This window comes from Pollicipes pollicipes, unplaced genomic scaffold (assembly GCF_011947565.3).
Source record: "Pollicipes pollicipes isolate AB1234 unplaced genomic scaffold, Ppol_2.1 Scaffold_6686;HRSCAF=7923_pilon_pilon_pilon, whole genome shotgun sequence".
Lineage (NCBI taxonomy): Eukaryota > Metazoa > Arthropoda > Thecostraca > Pollicipedomorpha > Pollicipedidae > Pollicipes > Pollicipes pollicipes.
In genome coordinates, this window is record NW_023596921.1 from 25618949 (window position 1) to 25644078 (window position 25130).

The 25130-nt window shown below is 60.8% G+C and overlaps 1 protein-coding gene across 3 annotated transcripts; it reads right to left on the minus strand.

Annotated features, from left to right (window-relative positions):
• Window positions 1–52: 52 nt before the first annotated feature.
• Window positions 53–24421, minus strand: LOC119107713 (microtubule-associated serine/threonine-protein kinase 2; the record flags this gene model as incomplete). Of its 3 annotated transcripts, none has more annotated exon segments than XM_037231253.1 (9): window positions 53–284; window positions 740–844; window positions 3556–3675; window positions 4043–4118; window positions 9759–9925; window positions 10211–10292; window positions 13095–13161; window positions 13715–13817; window positions 24310–24421. In XM_037231253.1, coding segments are annotated over 9 exon segments (982 nt in total), but the record flags the coding sequence as incomplete, so codon positions are not given.
• Window positions 24422–25130: the final 709 nt, after the last annotated feature.

Consider the following 25130-nt stretch of genomic DNA (forward strand, 5'->3'; position numbering starts at 1 on the left):
AGCGCCGGGACCGCCACGAGCGGCGAGGAGGACACGGGCGGGGCGCTCTCACCTGCCAGCGGGTCGCGCTTGAGGCCGAGCTTGCTGACGATGTACTGGGGGATGTCGGTGGTGATGCCCTGGCACGAGCGCGCCTGGCCCTCAGCCCGCTCCAGCAGGTGATAGAACTCCTCCGGGTCGAACTCGAGACACTCCAGCAGCCGCGCCGGCCGCGAGATGATCAGCAGCAGGCGTCGCACCAGAAACATCATCTGATGCGCCGCCTCCGCCGACTTCTCGCGCGTCTGCGGACACATCGCCGCGACGTCGCGTCAGGAGCGGGGCACTCGCGGCCGGCGACCACAGATCACCTGTCGCCCGGCGGCGCACAGGTACCCGACCTTTGGACTAACCGTCCCAGGCGGCCCTTCTTGTCAGGTGTTCACACCGTGACACAGCCGGACATTTAATATGAGCCGAACACAGGCGTTGCAGCAATAAGCCAGTGAAGCGACCAGGAAGCCAACGCTCCCGCGGAAAAAACCGTTAGGCCTTTCAGCCTGAAAGCCCAGCCTAACCACAACCTTCACCGGTCCGTTTTGTGTTGCGATCAACAGGCTCAGACGATTTATCTGTCTAACACAGGGTGTCAACGACGCATGCATCGTATCCAACCAACCAAACACTGGTGCTACAAAAACAACCAGATCTGACTACAAGCACGGCACAATGGTCGCGGCTTCATCGTTAACGAACCGACCTCGTTGAGAAGCTTCTCCAGGTTTTCTGACAGCTCGTAGAAATATCGGCTAGTGATGCAGCGTTCCCGGGACTTGCTGAGACAATCACGAACCATCTCCATCACCTGCCGACACCAAATACTCTAAGTCTCCGGCTCACCATACAAGATGATATCAGGACAGCCGCTGGAAATCCTTTAGCTGCGCTGCTGGTGCTTTGTCCGACTCCTTGCTTTACGTCGATAAATCATGTATCTACTACTCGGATCCTCCACTTTCAACGAGCTAAGTCGCGACGTCGAACAAAGCGTGGCGATCAAGCAAGACCGAGCGCTGATTCAGACGTAAAGCCAAATACAATGCGAGGCGGTCTGTAAGATAACGCCCATTAGTCTGTTCCGAGAAAGGACGCTCAGCGTACGTCTACAGCATCTCAATGTACGGCATAAAGCCTCCCAGCCGACAGCACGAGGACGGACGACCGGCTGCTTCCCGGAGGGCAGCCTCCCAGCCGCCCGCACTGATCGATAAGGCAGTAACGCGTAGCGTGGAGAACGTGTGCGCAAACAGACCTATGATAAACGCCCACACTAAAAACCTAGATAATGTGTGTGTCCGTCCATAGCGTCCCATGAGTAGAAGCGAGAGTAGCGACCAGGTGGGGCTGCACCTCGGTACCGACAACGCTGACCACCCGAGCCGTGCCATATATCTTGGCCTGCCGGTCGCGCAGCCAGACCCACCGCCCAAGAAACAAGAGGCTCGTGCGGCCAGTGCGGGCCGACGCTGTCCGCCTCCGTAGGACGGCCGTGGGAGGTGCGCCGGCCGCCACTGGAGCGGTGCGTCACGGTCCGACCGCTGCGCCGACAGCCGGCGGGTTCGCACCGCACGCCCGGCGCCGACGCGTCTCGACAGACGGGACGCGGCGACGGCGCTCTGTCCCGCGCCACGATGTTTACTCAACCACACGGGCGGCATGCGACGTCGGCTCGGTGACGCCCGGCGCTCTCACAAACCTGCGCTGTTGCGCAGATCCGCCAGCCAGCCAGTCCGTCCGTCCGTCAGGTCAGGTCGGGTTAAGCCAGGTCAGACCAGATCGGACCAGATCGTCTCTCCTCTCCCCAACCCCTCACGTCCGGCCGACCGGCACCGGCCTGAGGTGATTTATCACATCCGCCCGGCCGTCAGGTCAGGTCAGGTCAGGTAATATCAAATCAGGTCAGGTCAGATCAGGTCACCCTCCCCAACCCCTCACGTCCGGCCGACAGGCGCCGGCATGAAATGATTTATCACATCCGCCCGGCCGTCAGGTCAGGTCAGGTCAGGTAATATCAGATCAGGTCAGGTCAGATCAGGTCACCCTCCCCTCCCCAGCCCCTCACGTCCGGCCGACAGGCACCGGCCTAAGGTGATTAATCGCGTCCGCCCGGCCGGCCGTCAGGTCAGGTCAGGTCAGGTCAGTTAAGGTCACCCTCCCCTCCCCAGCCCCTCACGTCCAGCCGACAGGCGCCGGCCTGAGGTGATTAACCACGTCCGCCCGGCCGCTGCCAGGCGCTGCGCAGTTAGACATCGCGCGGCCGCCGTCGTGCCGACGCTTAACTTCCCAGCTCAAGTTAGCGCTAATCGAAGCACAAACAAACGGCTCCGGTCTCCAGCCCCGTACGTTTTCCTCTCCGGTCCGCAGAAGCATGCGTGCTAAATATTTTGAGATCTTGAACGCATAGTGAATATTTAATTACGATCTTTTGCCGGATAAGAGCACTGCGTTTTGCTCCACAACAAAATTCACCTCTGCCTCTACTTACGTGATTCTTCTTATTTACTGGCTGCCCTTTACAAACAAATCGTTGAACTCCAATGTGAAATGAATTATTGCTGACTCAGAACTGGCGACCATCGTCCCGCCGTGAATCCGGATAGTTGAGATAAGTGAAAAATCGTGGGACACAGCGCGAAATAGCAGGTGTTGGGCATGTTTTGCGATGTCTTTCCTCTTATTTTGGGACTGCATACAGGCCATCCGTTCCTGTTCTTCCGGCGTGCAGTACATCTTCATATCACAACAGGCTGTTTACGTGCCTAAGAAAATCCGACTAACCCACTCTGAGATAGCACACGAAATGAAAGTCTGAATTTGGGTCGGGGTAAAATTCAACTGTATAGGGCAAACAGCCACGCACCCATCATCTTTTTATGAGATGAGCGAGGCACCAGACAACTTTTAATATAGCCACGGATCTCAGCTCGTTTGCAAGTTTTATGCCGTGAACTTCCTCGAACCACAGCTATCTGGTGATTTATCGCAGCTCCGATGCTAACTCCCTCGCTCCCCCCTTCCACGGCTGAAGGATGATCTGGCTGGCAGCACTATCCAGTAATCCGACAGGGCCGATTTCCGGCGGCCCCGACATGAGCCACGGTCCCGCTCCGGCTCGACCGCCGGTGTCCCGTCCACCGTCCCGTGAGAGTTGGGCGACGGCCCCCGGTCTGCGTCGTGGTCAGTGGCCGGCCGCGCCTGACGACATCGCGCCGCCGGCGCACGCACGAGATGGTGCAGCCGTGTCCGCGTGCGGCACCACGGCCGCAACAAAGCAGGGCAGGGGGACACAAGTCCCGTGCCGTGACCGTGTCCACATGCCGGATGGTGTCGGCAGGCAAGCTGGACAGGCGGGACACGAACCGGATGTCGGGGCCGTGCCCTCCGCCGGACCTTATTTCGGAGCCGATGGCGGGAGCGGGACACACACACACACACACCTGGCACCGCAGCCGTGTCCGTCCGTGGGAACGCGCCTGAAGCGCGCGCCGCAGCGCGGTGTGGCTGTACGTGACTGACCTGGTGACGCACGAAGCGCACGATAGCCACGGCTGACGGCGACGTATCGTCCGGCACGGCGTCCGAGGTCTCCTGCTCCTCCAGCAGCTTCTGTAGCCGGTCCTCCATCTGCTGCGTCGCCTGCGGCCGCGCCCGGGGTCACGACGGTGATACGGCACAGAGCGCGGCGATGGTCTCAGGGTACGGTCGCGGCGTAGCGCACGGCATAGCGGTGAGGTCACGGCGCAGGGCACAGCACGGCGGTGGGGTCATGGCGCAGGGCACGGCGCGGCGGTGAGGTCACGGCGCAGTGCTCGGCGCAGCGGTGGGGTCATGACGCGGGGCACGACACAGCGGTGAGGTCGTGATGGAGGCGGCCGATGACGCCACGGAACCTGCTCCAGATTCGGAAAGTTTGTCGCGGGCAGTGGTCCCGGATCGTACAATAATAATAATAGCCTCGGGCCATTGCTTAACTCAAAAGCAGCCAGGGAAGGCACTGGCCTACCTTTGGAAACCGCTCCTTGTAAAGAGTATTCATGATGACGACGTCATTGTCCACCAGCGGCGTTCTCATGGGAGAACTGAAACAGAGCGGTGTCGGACATCAGTAACGGGGCGTGGCTCGCCGACCTCACAGCTGCGGTAAAACCCGGCACCGATATACACCTGTGTGAGACGAGGCAACGGCATACCACATTTACGCCGAGAGCAACTCGGCTCAACGACGAAGAGGAAAGCATCGTTCACAACCGGACATCCCGGACGCTATGGGAGCAAATGGGATGAAGTATCGACATAGTTATAAGCACGATCGACTAGAGAAATCCCCAGACCGATTTGATTGAGATTCTGGCGGGACCTGTGAGGCGACCATATGCTCCAATCGTAGCGTTTATAAGCATGGCAACACGGAACGAATCAGTTCTAAAAACATACAAACCAATATCAAAGTTGATATGACGACAGAGCAGTTCTAATAAACGCAGACAGCGATTGCGTACGTCGCCGCCGAGAGGCCGACCCTAATCTAGCTGACTAGCTACACGTGAATAGTTCGGGAGACAATCCCGAATGGCGAACTGCGACCCATGCGGCCTACTACAAACCTCGACCGAGTGGTGGGAGATTTACAATATGGGCGAGGGACCTGGGAGCTAGGGCATATATACCTATACCTTATACCTATACAGCATAAACAGACAGGTAGTGATATGACAAATGGGGGACAAAGTGACAAGTCGAGGAAAACAGATACCAAATGAAGGAAGGCAAACACGGCAAAGAGGCGAGGACAGAGCGAAAGACAGCGGCAAAAAGGACAGAGCGAAAGACAGTGACAAAAAGGACAGAACGAAATGTCATGTCATTGGGGCTTTGTGACGCACTCAACTGCTGAGGCTATATGGCGTCGCCTGCCTCTCACCCTGGCAGGAAGGGCGGGCACCGCGGGCAATCGAGCCCCGTACCTCTGGTTTCCCAGACGTGCAGTGGCTATCGCAGACGCGTTAACCACTACACTGCCAACACCCCAGGACAGAGCGAAAGACAGCGACAAAAAGGACAGAGCGAAAGACAGCGACAAAGGGTGGGAGGGGATGTGATCGACGGCGCGGGAGGGGATGGGATCGTGCAGAGCCCGCATGTGCATCCCCAGCCGTCGGCAGAGTGTGAGCAGTAATGCGCAGCACGGGCTGCTCATTAGCAGCGCGACGCCGACGTCACGGCACTGGTGCCGAGCACGACACAGCCTTCCGGCAACTGCCACCCGACCCGGCAGCGCCGCATCGCTGCTCCCACATGTCACGGCTCCTTTGTCTCGAGCTCGCCTTCCTCTCACACCGCTTGTGAAGTCCTTTGTTCGTAGGCTCAGCAGCTTAGAGGCATTTCATTACAGCACATTTAATCCCACCAGCTGGTCGCAATTACGGGCCGATGGCGTCTCGCCAGCGAGGTGAGGGGAGGGGTGAACAGCGGTGGTCGCTGCGACGCGCCAGTCGCCGGTGTCGGCCGCTCGAGACTCCGGCTCGCGGGACGTCCGGCAGCCGCCCCGCGAGCCGATCGAAGTCGGTTGCAGACAGAACGTCTGGCGCGTCGCGAGGGATTCGCAGACGGGGCCCACATAGACGCGGCGTGCATGGCGATAAGCCGGCTGGCCGTGCTCGGTCAGAAGGTCTTGTCGAGTCAGCTGGCCTCGCTCGGTCAGAGCGTCTTGCCGGGCTGGCTGGCTGTGCTCCATCAAAGGATATTGTCGAGCCAGCTGGCTGCGCTCAGTCAGAGGGTCTTGTCGGTCCGGCTGGCCGCGCTCGGTCAGAGCGTCCTGACGCGCTCGCCCGGCAGGTACCGACGGCAGTCTGAGCCAAACCCCGACTGAGCTGGCAGGCTATCCCGCAACGGCAACACTGCGCTGCGCTGTGTTCAGAATGCATCTATCTCGCCAGTGGTGAGAGCAAGCGACGCGGCAGTCTTCCAAAGAATGGGTCTGGCAACGAAAACACACGGGCTGGGATGAAAGGATGACAGAAAAGGATCGACGTTTTAAACACGAAAGATACCGTGCTGAGAGACCCACCAGCTGGGCGCCACGATAAAACGCTTTCAAAAGCGATGACGACTGCGGCAAGCTGAAGAGGAAGGGAGGGACACAGTAGGTGGAGACGGTCGTGGCCAGGAGGGACAACAGTGGGCAGTAGACACAACGGAGGGCAGGTGACAGCCGCGGGCAGGAGAGACAACAGTGGGCAAGAGATAACCATGGGCAGGAGAGACTATGGTGGACAGGAGATAGCCGTGGGCAGGAGAGACAACAGTGAGCAGGAGACAGCCGTGGGCAGGAGAGACAACAACGGGCAGGAGACAACAGTGGGCAGAGGACAGGCGTCGGCGGGAGAGACAACGGTGGGCAGAAGACAGCCGTGGGCAGGAGAGACAGCCGTGGGCAAGAGAGACAGCAGTGGGCAGGAGAGACGACAGTGGCAGAAGGCTGAGATATTTCGCAGCGCCGCGATTTGATTTAGCCCCAGGCCAGCCCCGTCTCCCGTCGGCGCAGCAGAACGCCGGAGTAGCATAAGGCGCCAGCGCTAGCCAGCCGCTCGACAATCCTCGCCAGGCCACGTGCACCCACACAGACACAGAGCGAGACTGAGAGAGACGGAGAGAGGCAGAGAGCGAGCGAGCGAGCGATGTGGAACAGCGAGAAGGCTGACAGTGGCTTACTCCAAGGTGGCAATGCACAGCCAGGCCAGACTGTGGACGAGGGAGCCGTGCAGCAGGCAGACAGGCGCGCTCGTTAGTCGGCCGCCGAGGCGAACACACAGCCCGGTCACTCCCGGCACCCAGCAGTCCTGACGCCCGGCGACCCACCATCCCAGCAATCCTGACCCCCGGCAGACCCACCATCCCAGCAATCCTGACGCCCGACAGACCCGCCATCCCAGCAGTCCTGACGCCCGACAGACCCGCCATCCCAGCAGTCCTGACGCCCGACAGACCCGCCATCCCAGCAGTCCTGACCCCCGGCAGACCCACCATCCCAGCAGTCCTGACGCCCGGCAGACCCACCATCACAGCAGACCAGCACATCCGGACACCCTCACATTCCGCTCACATTCTGACGTCCGCCAGTCCCACCACCAGCCGTAACCATTCCCGTCAGCCGCCAATTTGGCCACCAATCAGTTCCGATATCCGTCAATTCCATCGGCCGTCCGCCCTGATCAAGTCGCCCCTTTCCGAGTCATTATGCGCCTGTTATCGCCTGGCCTGGCACGTTGCCAGACCTACACGGGCACGCTTGACCTAAAATGTGATTTTAAACCGGCACAGCGCGACCACGGCCGGCGGTCGCTTGGGCAGAAAGCGGAACCGCGTCCTTCTCCAACGCCCAACATTTCCGAATACACAGGCCGAAATTGCTTTCAAGCCGCCAGATTCGGCACGTCGGCATATGTGACGTCACTAGCGGCAGCGACGACAAAGTTGCCACGGAGCGCTGTCCAGCGGGCGCCGATATCCAGCCCGTTCAGCAGATAACCCCCAAAAGTTAGACACGTCCCGTCACAGTCTGGCACACCGCCTACAACATCCCCGTATCATACGTGGTCGTTTCCAAGGCGGTTAACAAAAACATCCTTGCGCTTCGAGTCAGGCTCGATAAGCGCAGCGACCACCGGCCGTGCGGGGAATACGTCACAACTAGAATATACGAGGCACGTCACCAGACAATGATGTTCGTATTGTGCGCCGCCCCTATGATCTGCCGACCTAATCCCAGCAGTCGTGCGAAACGCGTGTACGTATGCAGCTACGCTTTGGTAGCTGCGCCAGCAGGCACTTGGAAAATCGGAATGGTGAATGAAACCACGCAAGCACGAAAATGTAATTGGAAAATTAGCCTCCCACTTGCGCAATACCACACCTTTCATAATTTGCCTACATTTTCACTCTTTTGGATAAAACGTAAGATATACTATCTTCAGTGATCCAGACCTTGTCTCGCTAAGCCTTGTATATCGTTAAAGGGTGCGATGCCGGTACCAAAATAAACGCATCGTTAATATATTCATTCTGCGAGGCAGCATGCCCTCTGCACATCCACTACCTATGCACAGGGACGGTGTCCTAAACTTAAGCGCTACCAAGGCCAACGGCGCTACATGCAGTTAATCTTCAACGCAAAACGTGTCTGTAGCTGGCGGACAAAACCAGTATTCTAGCCGCCCGCAGTTGGTGATGAGAGTAATGCGTTTGAGCACACGGAAGATGTGCAAAGGCGGTGGCTGGAGAACGGTGCCAGTTTCTTCCCTATGATAAAATCTCGCGATACATAAACCATGAGATGCATATCGGCAGCCCTTCGTTGTCGTTCCCAACCAAGGCCTTCGGCAGTGAGTCAGCCGAACGGCAATATATCGGTGGCAGAGCAGACACTTCCGCTGGAATCACTTAGCCTGAGTACGCAGGCCTTTCCGGGCGAAATCCCAACAGCCGCGTCCAATCTTGTTTGTACGGAAGTTTCCAAAAACGAATGGCCAAAATGCTTAACGCAACCTTTGTTTTGCGAGAAGTTTCGGACGAAAAGCAGGCGCACACCGCCCCGCCTGGCTCCCACCATCCCCGATCAATAACAGAAGAACAAGCCGGTCACGAGGGCGCAGCTCTCTGGCTTCCCACCCGGTCAGCGCACGGCCGGCCGGCCGGCCTCATCGCCAGAGGGCAAGGTCAGGGGACGCGCGCCAGCGGAGCCCAGCGCCGGCCCCGGCCCCAGCCGCACGCGATGACGCAACCGAACCAAACCGGCCGGGGCCCGATCACACGGCCGACAGGTTCACACGACGGACGAGGCCAGGACCAACTAAGTGACGTTACAGCGCGGCGAATCTCCGAGACGGCGCAGCGGTGTCAACAAGGGTCAGAGGTCCCAAAATGGCGCAATGATGTCGACAGGGGTCATGGACGGGGGACACCAACCATCGTCCTCTGACAGTTGTTTGCATGGTTGCACAAACAAAATATAACCAATCACCGCGCGAATGACCTCAGCGCAAACGAGCCGGCTTTCCGTTTCCAAACAATCAAGACCTATGAAAACACGCACACACACACGCACACGCACGCCACGCACACGCACACGCACACACGCTTCCGCCGGCAGTGTCTGCGCCGCGCGCCGCTCCTTTGAGCGCACGTAACGATTGCCCTGGACGCCAAGCGACAACGGTGCCTTGCCTGCCAGTGCTATGCAGTCAACTTTGCTCTCTCCTTCATCGCCGATGCCTCTGTTAGGTGCTCAAAATCGATTCAGAGTTTCCAAAAATAAATGATTTTTAATGATATCATCATCAGGTTAATAATTCAAAGCGATCACAAAGCTCGACGGCTGCCCGCAAGCTGATACTGGCAGCGGGACATCACACCGCGGCGCGAGGTAAATGCCACCGCTCCGTATATACGTGAAGGTCTGCTGACACACTGACCGGCAGCTGCTCACACACGGTCCGCCGGGCAGCGGAGGCTGAGTGTTTGACCCATACATCCTCACTACAATCAAACAAAAACACCAGAGCTAATCTCCTATCCTGCCCCGCGTCCTGCGCCTTGCCCGCTCGAAAACAAGACGCGCTAAGCACGCAGTCGTCCACGTCCACCGACCGCACGGGCGCCTACAGAGGGCGTGTCTACAGAGCGTGGGTGGTGGCGCCGGGCGGCCGGCAGGCGGTGCTCACCTGAGCGAGCGCGAGCGCGGCCGCACCAGCGGCGAGCAGCGCCCCTCCTCGTCCAGGCTGGGGTTGGACTCGTTGGAGGAGAAGTGGCGCGGCAGCTCGGCGGCGGCGGCGGCCGGCGGACCGCAGCACTGCAGCTGGTGCAGCCGCTCCTGGGACGAGCACTGCGACTGCGGCGCGACGGCGGTCAGGTCAGGTCAGGTCAAATCACAGACCGCCAGACATGGGGCGTGCTCAACCGGCGGGGCAGCACGTCATGGCTATACTAAGTCGCAGACTTGTTCCGTTGCGCAGGAAACACAGGAACATGGCAAACTTCCAGGCATGTAACGGAAGCAAACGGCTTGTCCAGCCCCGGCAAGCAGGACGTGACCATACAAACACAGAGCATCAGAGGCGGTCACCATTGTGTGGTCTGGGGCATGGCGCCACTCAAGCCAGCGCAGACCACTCACCGAGACGTTGGAACTGCCCGGAGTGGTGCCGTAGCCGGAGGAGGGTAGCGACGCCACCGACCACCTTCGACCGTCCACCGTCCTGCCGGCACACGCCGCGGCGGGTCAAGCTAGGTCAAACGGGGCGACATCAGACGGCCAGCTAGATGGTGCGTAGGGTAGCGGCGACCAATAGTGACGAGCGCTGCGTCCTATTAACGTGGATGGGCAAAGCCACCCAAGCACGACTGAGATAGTCTCCGAACGATTCACATTCCGTAGTGAGAGCCTGCCAGGTCTGAATTTTCAATACGCAAAGGGTCTCATTTAGAAAATAAGAACCCGCTTTCATTAGGATACAAAAATCTGATCCGATCAATCACTAGCTCCAAGTATCTCATGCCATGAGATCCATCGCTGAATAGCAAAATAGCACCGTAGAGTTTCGTTCACCAAGCATGCATACCACGGGAACGAGCCGTTCACCTTCACCCCACAAACAGGGTGCAGGAATCTATAGTGTTGAAAATGATGAACTCACCAAAGTTTTTATTAAGACGCACCGAAATGACACTTCCCAAACGGAACCTTGACACATATCAACGAGCTTTGCGTACATTAAGCGCCCTCCGAACGCCTCGGGAAGGTACATCCGGAAGCCACTGTATCGGTTCAGCGTCTCGTCGGCGGCTGCTCAGCGACGAGCGTCGGCTGCCGCGCCTCCCAGACCCGCATCGGTCCTCGGCGCGTACTCAGCGGCCTCCTCGGCGTACAGCACCGCCCGCGCGCCCGGCCTTGGCCCGCTCGCCGGCCAGGAAATGAGAGCGCACCAGACCGACCCCACCGAAGCTCGGGGAAGCGGGCCAGCCACGCCGCGGGCGGCAGCGGCGACCCCGAAACGCCAGAGCTTTGCCCATCTGCTGGGTGGTGAGTGGGCGTGCACACGCGGTGTCTGGTGCCAGAAAGACGACCAGACCCGTCACCACTGCAGAGTTCAGGATGTTGTACGAGCCAGATCCGACTAGAAGTATGTGCCAAATACTATAGAGGGTACAATACGTTTCAAACTGTAGCATAATGCCCTCCATTCATGCTGCAATGCGAAATAACAGAAATAATAGACGTACATAAAGACAGTTCTATCGCATGTGTCTATACAACGCTTTTGCTCCGACACTAGTGGCTATTTCTCCTGCCTGGGAAGTACAACACGTATCACGTTCATGATCCATTCTCCTCCTCCAAAAATACCGACTTAATTACTGCTTCGCCAAGATCTTTTACAATTTTGATCCGTCTTATCATCCGACACATGCACGAAAAGTTGAAGAACGCACCACAAACTGGGCGGCCAACATCTGCCGCAGGATGTAATTTTTTCGCGCTCACGTCGGCCTATTGATTTGGCCTACGCCGCACATCCGGCGAGGCGCGGCGCTTGTCTGACCAAGCAGGGCCGCAAACACTTCCAAACCCGACCAATACTGCGATCCCGAACGATCAGAAGCTGGATGGAGATTGCGGGTCGGCGGACATCCGCCATCTCCATCAGGAGATGGGCGCGGCCGAGCTATACATCATCCGCCGGCCGCTGAGTCGGCGTCGGCGTCGGCGGCGCGTGCGGAGCCGGCCAGCCGTAAGGCGGCGCCCGGCGGCGCCAGCCTGCCGGGGTCGGGTCAGCCGGTCCGCCAGAGCCGCGGGACGACGGCGGCCCGCCCCGCAGCGGCGTCACACCCATATGGCGAGGCCGGCCGGAAACGGACGATCGATCCGCCACGGGCGCAGGTCCGATCGGGCCGTATCGCGCCGCCGGGCCGGGCTCCAGCTGCCGGAACGCTCCCCTGCCGCACCGCACCGCGCCTCCTCACAGCGCTACGGTGCACGGCTGTAGCCGGCGGCAGCGGCTCAAAACGAGCCATGAAACATTTACCGAGGGCGCGCTAACGTGTACACCACGCGCAGGGTACCGGCGGCGGCTCGCAACACCACCGGCAGCGCGATAATGTGTACACCACACGCGGGGTACCGGCGGTGGCTCGCAACACCACCGGCGGCGCGCTAACGTGTACACCACACGCAGGGTACCGGCGGCGGCTCGCAACACCACCGGCGGCGCGCTAACGTGTACACCACACGCAGGGTACCGGCGGCGGCTCGCAACACCACCGGCGGCGCTGGAAGCCCTCTCCGCTGGGGCGCACGTGACGCACGCAGCACCGACCGCGCCAAATACTCGGCATCAACGCGGAACGAGCCCAGCACCGGCACCGATTACACGGACGGCTTTGGGCTATCAGCAAATGCCATTGGGGCATGGTCAGAACGCGACAAAAAAAGATGTAATGACAACACTGAAGGTGGCTACTCCAAATATACCTGGAACGACGCCAGAACATAGCATACTTGAGCCCATGCCAGCGCGGGACAAAAGAGCTTCGTGCAAGAATGGACTATTTCAAATATTCTTGAGATGATGCCAGCACACGACTACTCCCACCCAATAATGACGATGATAAATGCAAGAGCTAACTGCCCTCCAAATGTGCTTGGGATGGCGATGCACCGCCGCAAGAGGCACTAAATTATAACCGAGGGTACAAGTTCGTCTGACATTTGGAGCCATCTCGAAAGTTCACCACACGGCTGGCGGCATCTGCGGCCCAACAGCTCCTCGGCTCCGGGCTCGCGCACCAACGAATCTCAGCTTCTATATGCAAGACGCTCAATTCACATGAAAGTTACTCGTGATGTTTGAAGTCACAGTCATTTGGCCGGGCAACCCACTGTTAACTCTGGAGCTGGACTCCAGCGGCCGGGCCCAATGAATCCTGCCCCTCTCCCCCTCCCCCCCCCCCCGTCCGCGCGCACGGCTGCCGTTCACCGAGCCGCTCCAGGACGACCTCACCTCTTGACGGCGGCAAACGCGAAATGCTGATTGGGCGACATGTTCTTGGGGCTGTCCACGGGGCTGCCTGCGGGACAGAGGCGTGACGTCACGGCGGGCGGCGGCTGACGTCACCGGCCGGCGGCCCAGACGTCGGTGGGCGGGACGGGCGGCTGTGCGCCGCTGGCAACGCACCCGGCCGCGGCGGCGCTGCCAGCGGCGCGGCGGGGCGACGCGCGCAGACGTGGCCAGGCTGCAGGCGGGCGGCGGGTAACAGCGGGCGTGCGCCGCACTAAAAACAAGCGCGCTGTCCATTAACTGGAAATGGACGACGCACGACACTTTAAACGGGTTACAACAGCCCACGCTAGTCGCGACAGTGGAGCACACGAAAACAAAGACGAGCGAAGTGGTAAAAGACTCAAACGAGGGAGGTAAAGAGAACAAAATGGGAGGGACAGGCGAGAATAAGAGGACAGATGGGAGATAAGAAAACAGAGAGGCCGAGTGGAAGCAGGAAAGGCGGATACGGAGAGGACAGACGTCAGACGGAGACAGAGACGGAAAAAGAGAGAGGCTGATGGGAGAGACAGCACGACGGCGCGAGGGAGGCAGGAAGCCAGGCGGAGAGGGACACGCACCTGGCATGGGCGAGTGGCACCGCGGCAGCGTCGGTGACGATGTGACGATGACGGAGCGACGCTGGCCCGACCGCGACGACCGCTTGCTGATGTTCAGCTCCTTCTGCAACACACGGTCGGAGGGCGCCATCAGGCGGCGGCCGCGCCACACCGAACCGACGCGGACCGGAGCAGCCCACAGCGGCGTCGACTTCGACGGCCGACCGCGGCGGAGTCGGACCGTTGACCGGGCGGTGACGTCCCGGTCCCGCCGACCTGCCGGTCCGTCCCTCCGCCCCCCGCGCCGCCACCAAAACAAGGCCGTCTGTCACCCGGCAGACGCACGCCGCGCCGCGCTCCTCCAATTGGCGCCCGCCGCGTGACGTCACCGGGCCGTACGGTAGATATCATAAACAAACGGACGGGCGGCGGCGAGCAGCGCGTCACACGCACGGCGTCGGGTCGGACGCCGCCCAGGTCACCGAGGCGCCGGGCACGCAGGTCGGTTGACAACGCCCACGGGCCGAGCGCGAACACCGGCGGCGGATGGCATGTCGCTTCCGTCGCGACGCCGCTAGGGGAACACACACGTTGACCCAACGGCCTACCGGGACTGGGTGTCTTGCGCGGGCGGGTAGGGTGTCGGGCAGGACGCGTTAGGCTGCGGACGCTGCTCCAAAACGCGAAGGGAGCATCTAGTCGGTACACTTTTTAACAGGGCTGGACTGGGTAACGAGTCGTGCACACAGCTTGAACACCGCTGCGCCGACGAGCTCGCGCTGAAAGGTCAGAACACTCTGTACCCCCGCGTAACGCATGAAAACGAAGCGTGAGTGACATACAGCTGCGTCAGAAAATGCTGTTAGTAAAACAATATTATACACGCAGTAGCAGTTCACTTTCAATGACAAAATACACATGGTCACCAACCCAAGGCAAATATGACCAGTTTGTGACCGTCGTAAGGCAAACCATCAATACATATCCATTAGCGCGCAATGACATAGCGTTAACGTGCGTCCTTGCGGATGAATTAGGCAGGGCACCAGGCATCTGGACCGGCCAGAATGTTGACCTGAAGTCAGTCACGCGGACGTGACCTGTCACGACCTGACGCGACCAGGTCGCTCACCGGTGCCACCACACCTGGCATTTGTCCACACCTTGCTTCACTCGTGCAGAGGGTCTCTAACATTCTTAGTTGAACTAGAACAAAGCTAACTGGAAAAGAGGCAAAATAATCCGTCCGCCTTTCACGTGGGCATGAGAACAGAGGGGGCTGCGTGCCGGCTACCACACCACTACACGGCAGGGCGGGCACGACCGGAGGGGGCTGCGTGCCGGGTACCACACCACTACACGGCAGGGCTGGCACGGCCGGAGGGGGCTGCGTGCCCGGCACCACACCACTACACGGCAGGGCTGGCACGGCCGGAGGGGGCTGCGTGCCCGGCACCACACCACTACACGGCAGGGGCAGCAGGCACGGCAGGGCGGGCACGGCCGGAGGGGGCTGCGTGTCCGGCACCACACCACTACACGGCAGGGGCAGCAGGCACGGCAGGGCGAGCACGGCCGGGGCTGCGTGCCCGGCACCACACCACTACACGGCAGGGGCAGCAGGCACGGCAGGGCGGGCACGTCCGGAGCTTCGTGCCGGGTACCACACCACTACACGGCAGGGGCAGCAGGCACGGCAGGGCGGGCACGGCCGGAGCTGCGTGCGGGGTACCACACCACTACACGGCAGGGGCAGCAGGCACGGCAGGGCGGGCACGGCCGGAGCTGCGTGCGGGGTACCACACCACTACACGGCAGGGGCAGCAGGCACGGCAGGGCGGGCACGGCCGAAAGGGGCGGCAAGCAGCCAGGCTCATGTTTCGCCCGCAACCAATGCAAACACCAAGGGAGGGAGAAGTCCGAATACACCTGTCGGCAGGACCGAATGCACCTGTCGTACGCGTCAGTGAATCCTCGAGACGCTGGCCTCAAGAGCTGTACCATTACCAGCCACCATAATCATCTGTCTCTATGGCACCCGCTAGCATGACATGCCAGGCCATGGCAAATGTCAGCGGTCGCATTTGTAAATAATTCACGATTGGATCATTTGTATCTGGCGGTAGGGACGGCTTATGTTGTCATAAACGGAGCTTCAACCAAAAAGTCCGGGACGCAAATGGGCTTTGAGAGTCCATTCTTTCCATGAAACGCCATGGACCTCACGTTTATTCCCCGAAATGTCAGAGCAAATTGACGACCCGTCATAACCGACCTAGAGTGCTCGTGGCGGCCTACCATACCCGATCCATGGGGTCCGTGACGGCCCACCATATACGACCCATGAGGTCCGTGACGGCCTACCACACACGACCCATGAGGTCCGTGACGGCCCACCATACACGACCTATGAGGTCAGTGACGGCCCACCATACACGACCTATGAGGTCCGTGACAGCCCACCACACACGACCCATGAGATCCGTGGCGGCCCACCATACACGACCTATGAGGTCCGTGACGGCCCACCACACACGACTCATGAGGTCCGTGACGGCCCACCATACACGACCCATGAGATCCGTGGCGGCCCACCACACACGACCCATGAGGTCCGTGACGGCCCACCACACACGACCCATGAGGTCCGTGACGGCCCACCATACACGACCCATGAGATCCGTGACGGCCCACCACACACGACCTATGAGGTCCGTGACGGCCCACCATACACGACCTATGAGGTCCTTGACGGCCCACCATACACGACCCATGAGGTCCGTGACGGCCCACCATACACGACCTATGAGGTCCGTGACGGCCCACCATACACGACCTATGAGGTCCGTGACGGCCCACCATACACGACCTATGAGGTCCGTGACGGCCCACCATACACGACCTATGAGGTCCGTGACGGCCCACCATACACGACCTATGAGGTCCGTGACGGCCCACCACACACGACCTATGAGGTCCGTGACGGCCCACCATACACGACCCATGGTGCTCGTGACGGCTCACCATACTCGACCCATGAGGTCCGTGACAGTCAGTCATAAGGCCCGACCCAAAATGTCCGGACAGCAGCCAGACCCGACCCACAGCGCCCGAGCAGCCGTTAAGCACCACCCTTGGCGTCCGTGACAGCCGCCAGGCCTGACCGAGGTGCCTTTACAGTCCGCCGGAGCCGGCCCAGACGCTGACACGCCCATGCGTGCCGCCGGAGCAGGCTGGCCCCGACTTCGCCGGACACGCACACCAACAGCCGACCTAACACGACCTCTGCCGGCCGCGACCGTCCAGCCGGCGGCCTGAGACGCGGCGGACGATCCCCCGGCTCTGCGGAGCTGATCGCAGCGTCGACCACCTCTTCAACAGAGGACGGCCCATGTGGCAGACACGGCGGCTTTCCCGGGGCAGATCCACAATCTCTGTCAAGTTCGCTTAGAGCCTATCGCCCTCCGCCCTTCCTTGGAAAGACATCACATGTAATACACCCATTTTACTCCTAGCAAAACGGCCAGAACGTTCATGTCTGCTCCACTCCAACACCTGAACGCTCAGATCTCTGCAGCCTCTCAAACAATGACCGGCGTTGTCTTGCTATCTCTCTTGACCATGGCTCTGTGGCCCCAACATTCCCTGCAGACGGGCCACAAGAACGCAAGTCATCGCATTATTCGATGCACCGTCCGCATGACTCATCGCTCCATTTACAGCCCACACCCGGGGAAGCTCACATGATTCAGATGTTGGAAAATCTCCAACAAGCCTGCTTTTCACACAACTGATTAAAAGTACGGCATCTGTACTAAAGTCGCAGTGGATTTGGAGGCTTTCATTCCACATGCCACCCACGCAACCGTCTACAATTGGCTACCGAGTCGCTAAACAAGTCAACGGATCGAAGACCCCAGGAGCAAACCGTCACCCTGACTCCACGGCACACAACCCACTTAACACATCTAACACACGCATCTAACACCAACTCCTGACGCCACCTAGCCTACCCTAGTCCCCTAAGGGTACAGGCGCCACAACACATCACCACTATCGCCGCGGTCTGTCGGCAGCTAGCGGAGTCGGTATCCGTGCTGAAGCGGGCGGGGCACGCTGGGGACGCGCCGCGCCTGTGCCGGCCCGGCGGCGGCGGCAGCGGCGGCTGCGGCGGCTGCAGCGGCGGCCCACCTACCTGCAGCTGCATGGAGGCCAGCGGCAGCGAGAGGGGTCGCTGGCGGCGGCCACCCGAGTCGCTGACCGAGCGCGACATGGCGCGCCGCACCACGGCCAGCTCGGCGGCCGGCAGCGCCGCCTCCGCCGCTCCCGGCATCACCTGGCACGCACACGCACAGGCCCGACCGCCCCGTCACCAGCCAGTCCTCCTCCGGCACCGGTCCGGTCCACCCGCCCCGCCCTGGCCGTGGCCCTGCCCTGCCCCGCCCTGCCCTGCCCTGTCCTGCCCTGCCCTGCCATGCCCTGCCCTGTCCCGCTCTGCCCTGCCCTGCCCTGCCCTGTCCCGCTCTGCCCTGTCCCATCCCGTCTCGCCCAGATCCACTCGGCGCAGGCCAGCTCAGGTCAGGTCGGCTCGCTCGGGACAGGACCCAAGCACACTGTTATGTGCGATTGACGGCTTTCCTTGAACCATCACGTCCGATCGACGCGTCCGTAGTTGTTCGCAGTCTCGTTGCGTCACCAGTGCTGTTTTGTTTCAGTTGCATCAGCGGTTGCTCACAGGCGGTCCAGCGGATCATCGAGACGTGTAATCGGGCGAAGCGCGAGGACGTAAGCTCTCCACTTCCTCAACAGTTTGGCTTAAGGCAGGGGGAAATCCGATCGGTCGCCGTGTACCGTATCCCACGAACCAGTCGGCCTCTCTCCCCCTATCTCTCTCTCTCTCTCGGGCGGCCCACGGTCGGCGTCAGCTAGCCTCCGCGGGCCACGGGACGGCCGTGCTGAGGAAGCAACACCGCCCGGCCGACCACCACAGGGGCGGCGTACGTGGGCGAGGCGGCACTGGGAACGGCGACAACACGGCCCCACGGCATCTCGTCGGGACGCTGCGGCGGCCCTGCAGCGTGGCACATGCTTCAGATGCACGTCACTACAATCGCAATGTCGCCATTATTCCGCACTTCACCCAGCGCTCCGTGTTGACTTTTAGCCGTATAAACTACTGAACGTGGTTCGTCCCAATGAAGTTCAAATGATGCCACTTCCGGTCCCAGATAAAACGCAATGGCGATGCGCGCAAGCACACAGGAGACATGCTCTAAAATTACCCGGATCCCGAACACCCCGGATCTTGACGACCGGCAAAAACGCCGCGACACTTCAACGAGACGGACCGAACACCAAATCCAGTCGGCCGGACACGCAGCTCACAAAACATTGGACACCTCCGAACGCTGATCCCTTCTCTCGGAACGACTATTTACCCCAGCCACACAGCGCCGCGGACAACCCGAGCCCTTCCTCCATCGGTGCGATACCACCAGCGGCGCGCGGCCGGCCGCCCTCCGGCTCTATTGGGATCACGTGATCAGCCCAGCTCCAATCGCGGCCAATTGGCCGAGCGGATGAGCTCTCGAGCCTAGCGGGCCGCTCTGGCCAGAGGCGGCCTCGCTGACGCAAGAGGGCGAGGTCCCGGCGGACGCGGCCGAGCCGCCGCGCCACAACCAGGCGTCATCCGTCAATTAGCGCCGAGACAGCCAGTCGGCGGGAGATCAGGAGTGCCCTGAGAGCATGGCGGAGGCGCCGTGCAGACGGTCAGGCCGCCAGGCTCGTAATACAGACTGGGATGCAGACTGGGCGGGCTGGACCAGGGCACGGTGGCCCAGATCACGTCAGATCGGGGCGGACCCACGCAATGACGTGGGGTGATCGAACGCCCAACGGAGCGCAGAATGACGGGCAGCCAACAGGCGGGGAGACGAGCGCCCCGGGTCACCTGCGGTGGCTCCTTCACACACGGCACAGCACACGTGCAGAGCCAACAGGCGGGGAGACGAGCGCCCCGGGTCACCTGCGGTGGCTCCTTCACACACGGCACAGCACACGTGCAGAGCCAACAGGCGGGGAGACGAGCGCCTCGGGTCACCTGCGGTGGCTCCTTCACACACGGCACAGCACACGTGCAGAGCCGACACGGGGAAGCGCTCTCCGACCGGCCGAGCGGCGCGCTGGCATGCCGCGGACGCGGCCGTACCGGCAGCAGCTGGCGTTTGGAGAGCGTCAGGCGTACCATGCCGGCCGCGAGAGCTGCGAGGCGGCTGGGCAGCGGCGCCGACACACCGAACGTCACTGGCGCCCGCCACAACCACAGCCGCCGCGCCGCCGCCGCCGGCCCACCAAACACGGCCCCGCCGGCCGACCGGCTACGCACAGCACCACACACTGGGCCATGCCACCGCAAAGCCGGTCAAAAGCAGCTCCTCCAGTCCAGACATGACATCAGTTTATCGCTGCACAGCGGGCCGTCGCTAACAACTGCGAAGTCAACATACGTGAATGCGATGTAAACTTAGTCACGTGGTCCTTAGACAACAGAAAACGCTGCGGCTTCCCTCCAGAATATGAATTGCAGATGACGGGCAACAAGCGCCTTAAACAAACCTAATAAGATGTAAATGATACGACAGAAAGGCTATATGCAGAGCCGAGCTCCGCTAACTCCGTCCCAATGGATGTCAATGTCAATGTCACACCGTCGGAATGTCACACCGTCGGAATGAGGCGCCGCCGTCGGGTTGTGCCGCGCCTCTGGCATGGCACACACTGTAGACCTGGAGTGCGTAGTCACACCGTCGGAATGAGGCACCGCCGTCGGGTCGTGCTGCGCCTCTGACGTGAACACACCAGGTCCGCTGCCACTTGGCACCACCACACCAAAGCCCCGTTACACAAGCCTACATACTTCGTGTGAGCAACAGAGGCATTTAGCTCCTGCCTTTCGGCGGAAGAAGCCCCGTTACACCAGCCCACATACTTGTCATTTCGAACGCCTCGAATTCCAGACCCGTCGTGGGGCGTTTTCCCAGCATACTGAAATTCGATTACGACAGAAGAAAGACCCACAACTAGCTAAGCCTCGCCACACACCGCGGTCGCAATGATCTCAGACGGAGCGACCATTTTACATAAAAACGTTATATGTTGCCTCGCTTCTGCTATCAATATCTGCAATGATATGAAAAATATGCCATTTTGCCACGAAAGCAGCGCCATGCAGAGGATCGAAAGTGCGTTCACATCTCCGCCCTGCTGAGTGACTACAAGCTGATGACTTTGCCTGTTGACAACTCCATGCTTACGCGCGCTTATCAAAACCCATGACATGCTTCCACAAGGAAATAATCCGAAAACAAAGTCGCATCAGACATTCATCCGCGTGTTCGCGACGGAGCTTGTGATATAAACATCAATTACGATTCACAAATCCGTTGTGATCTGTCACAACTTGAGCCTTCCGTATGCTCGAACGGCGGGCCCCGAAGCCGCAAACAAGTTTGGCCAGCTTCGAAGCCGCGCCGGTTCCGGAGTGCTCCGACCGTCGGCCCCAGCTCTAAACGGCCGGCCGCCGCCTGTCTCAGCGCAGCTGGGCCCGACTGCAGGCACGTAGCGCGGTGTTGTTGCCGCCGCATGTTCTGCGGTTCGCTGACCTGGCCCGGCCGGCTCAGACGGTCGCGTGGATGCGGGTAAGATGACGTAAATTGCGTCATTATTTGTCGCGGTATGTTTACTGAATGTTATCGCTTAGTCTCCATCTGTCATTCGGGCTATTTACATAGCAGTTGTAGAAACATCGGCGAACAGATGTATGGGTAGGCTGAAACGGAGGGCGAGTAACAAACCTTTTCAGCTAGGCCTTTCCCAGCTCTGACGTCGCTCGCGTGAGCTTTGCCAGCCACGGATCTCAGGAAGATGGCGTGGACACATGGGGAAGTTACTTGCACGTCATATGGCAGACATGATGACGGGTCATTTGCACGTCATATGGCAGACATGATGACGGGTCATTTCATTCAGAAGTTGATGTGCCCAATCGTGTTAAAATAAGAGATTATCTGAGAACATCGTAACGATACGTGCTGACTCGCCTTTATATCAAAATGTTTTGAGTAGAGGCCTGACCACATGTACACGTAATTCGGAACGCCCAGTCACATTTGTGATGAAGGTTCCTGCGCTGGAGGCGCGTATAAATGCAACTGCTTTCCCAATTACATAAAGCTAGCTAGTTAAAACTTATCGTGAACACTTTCACACGGTGTACAAGCGATTTTGTATGAAAACCCGCGGCTCTAGACTTCTGCATTCAGGTCGCAGGACACTGCTCGACTTTTGACGTCTCAAAAACACCATCGCGGCCGGCACGTGCGGGCCTGCCTGCTCCGGAACACGACGCGAGCCACAAGTTCCCTCGCTCCGCCCTTTCAACGCCAGCCGACCGGGGCGCCGCCTAGCGGTGACCTCCAGCGCTGCACACCGGCAGCCCTGCTGCTGCCAATCGGGGCATAGTTGCACGATCCGGGGGCATACCGGCACGTGCGGGGCGCGGCGCAGCCTCTGACGGCCAACGAGGGTCAGACGGCTGCCGTGCCGTGTCGTGCCGTGTCGTGCCGTGCGCTCATCAGCGGCCGGCGGGGGCCGCCGCCGCCGTGGGGGCGTGACGGAGCGCGCGAGGCCGACCTGTCGTCGGCCGCCGCCGGGGCGTGGTCCATGGTCCGTGGTCCGTGCGCCGAGCACTGACAGCCGTGCCGTTGGGTGGGGGACGGTAATCAATGGTGGGACGTCGCTGGTTGTTGGCAGGCGGCAGGTGGTTGTTGGTGGGCGGCTGGTGGTTGTTGATGGGCGGCAGGTGATTGTCAGCCGACTTTCGACGCTAGCTGACGATTGCCTGCCGTTGTCAATGGTCGGCGACCGCGGGCCATCATATGATTGTGAAATGCTGGTTGGTGGTAGGCGGTCACTGACCAGACGCTGCCTGGTCGCCGGCGTTGTCTGGCGCGTACATCACCTGTTCTTAAGCGCGCTGGGCCCAACAGCCTCTCCCGCTGCTGTCACGGCACATCATGCACAACCTCCTTGGACGTGCCGTGAAGGGCAGCACGAGCCGTAACGCCGCCTGGTGAGACGATGACGCCGGCCGCGTCTGGTCACGCCGCCGCCTCGTTCCGACGGGCCGTCACCGTCCGGAGTCCGGACCCCAGCAGCCGGCGCGCTGAGTCAGACCAGCACCGCTGCACGCTGCACGGCCTCATATGGCCGGCGAGCGGCAGACCACCGCGGCGGCAGACCACCGCAGCGGCCCCACCTTGAGACAGGCCCGCTATGGCGCATGGGGAACTTCAGTGCAGCCGGCCAACGCATGCAGCCTGAATTCCCAGCGGCCAGCGTGCACCTTTGCGGTTCCAAAAAGGCTACCGCGCACGCCTTTACCGTTCCGCCGATATGATCGCAGAAACGGGATCACGCGGTGACGCAACCCTTGACCTCGAAATCGCGGCAGCGCCGTGCATGCCGCTTGCTTGACAAAGAGATTGCGACCATGCCTAATCACCGCGCCCGGCGCCGGTGAGAGGCGCCGGGGCGAGGCGCTGTCGATGGTCGGGCGCCAGGGCAGACGGGCCGACGATGGTCCGGGGCTACCCTCTGTGGCCGGGTGAGGGCGGCTCCAGCCTCCAGGCCACTATGCCTGGAGCCAGCCAGGTCGCCGGAAGACCAACACCGATCAGCGAATCACACAAGGCGGGGAGAGAGCACGGATGCACAGCGTGCTCCAATGGGGTCAAATAATGCTGCCGCAGGAGGGGAGCCGTGAGTCATTGCTGCCACAGACCCAAAATGCAACGAAATACAAATGTTACGCCGAAAGCGTCCAGCGTTCCGGTGGGATGACGCTTAAAATCTCATCGCGTGCATGCCGTGCACTCGAGCGTCCGGAGTCCGACCCCAGACTGCCACTGATGGCAGCGCATGGAGAGCCAACGCTTCAACGAATTAGAGTGTTCCGATGGGAACTTCTGGAAAAAGCCCCAATGAAGCCCAAACCATTGTTTTCAAGTAAAAACTTATCAAAATTCAGCGCGAGTTAACCCGAGGTGTATTCGACGCACATGTCGACCGTGTCCAGCGCATGAACGTCACGCAATCAAAGTTTTTGTTTGCTGACTGATCGCAGCTGATGTAAAGAGAAAAGGGTGGGAGCGTTCCCAGCATCGTAAACCCCGACCTGCACCGCCCAGTTCGCCGCCGCTTCGTGCTCTCCCATCTGTCGCACAACGCACTATTATTTCGTAACTTCCCAACCAAATCGTGCATAGCAATGATCTTTCGTAAATCTTCTCCCAGCCGTCCTACGCAACATCGTTTCACGATACCGGAGGATAACCGCAACACACAACAGCTGCACCGCTGCACAACCAGAGCGTCGTCAAGAGCGCCACATATGCCGCCACCGCGAGCCTTAGCGCGTGCCTGGCCACAGATAGCAGCAAAGACCAGGCCGGTGAGCCGAAGTCGGCCGCGGGGCGCGGGGCCGCGACACACGTCCTCCAGCCGACCTCCGCACCGACCAGGGGCCACCACTGCCGCGCCGCCCGCCCGCCACCCACCTTGAGCTTGGCTTTAAGCGACTCCAACATGGCGTGTCCGGCGCGCTGGTCCGCCGCGACCCATCAAACGGCGCCGCTCTCGCGCACTCCACGCGGGCACGCTTTCACCGATCGACTGCGGCGGCGCGGCGCGGCGTGGCGCGGCGCCCGGCCTTGGCGTCCCGGTCCGCGGCCGCGGTCGGCCGGCCGGCCGGCCCCAGCCGCCGCCGGTCAGCTGACCCGGCCGCGCCGTACACGGTCTGACGCGTCACCGGGCGTGGGAAATGGCGGCACCGCGCCGGCCGCCGCTGATCCGCCGGCCAAGCGGCCCGCCGCCACCGGCACACCCCTGCCGCGCGGCCGCTGCCCCGCGCCCGTGAATCAGCTTCCGGTCACGACCGGGCGCGCCGCCGTCCGCCGACCGCTATCGCTCCGCAGCACGGCCAGAACGGCGTGGGATTTCAGAGGCGGCTCGGCGGCGTCGCCACGGCGTGGTGGCGGTGACGCTGGGGCTCTAGTGGCGGGCGCTTGTGCCAGGCTCCGGGACGCGCCAGGGGCCTCGGTGTCAGTAGTGCGTCACAGGCCCTGGGACCGGCGGAGCGCGGCGGCCCCCGAGAACCGGGACGGATCATCGGAACGATCCTCATGACAGGCTCTGCAAGTGACATAGTGTGAAAGGCTCCAGGGATAGCCGCACTCCACCGGCCCTGAGGGCGACGGGTAGTGACAGACCTCAGAGACGGTAGTAAGTGCAGCCATTACGGACGGCGATACGTGACGGGACTTGGCGACGGCAAGTGACATGCTCTGCGAACTCCATGGCGTGGCCGGTTCCTTGAACC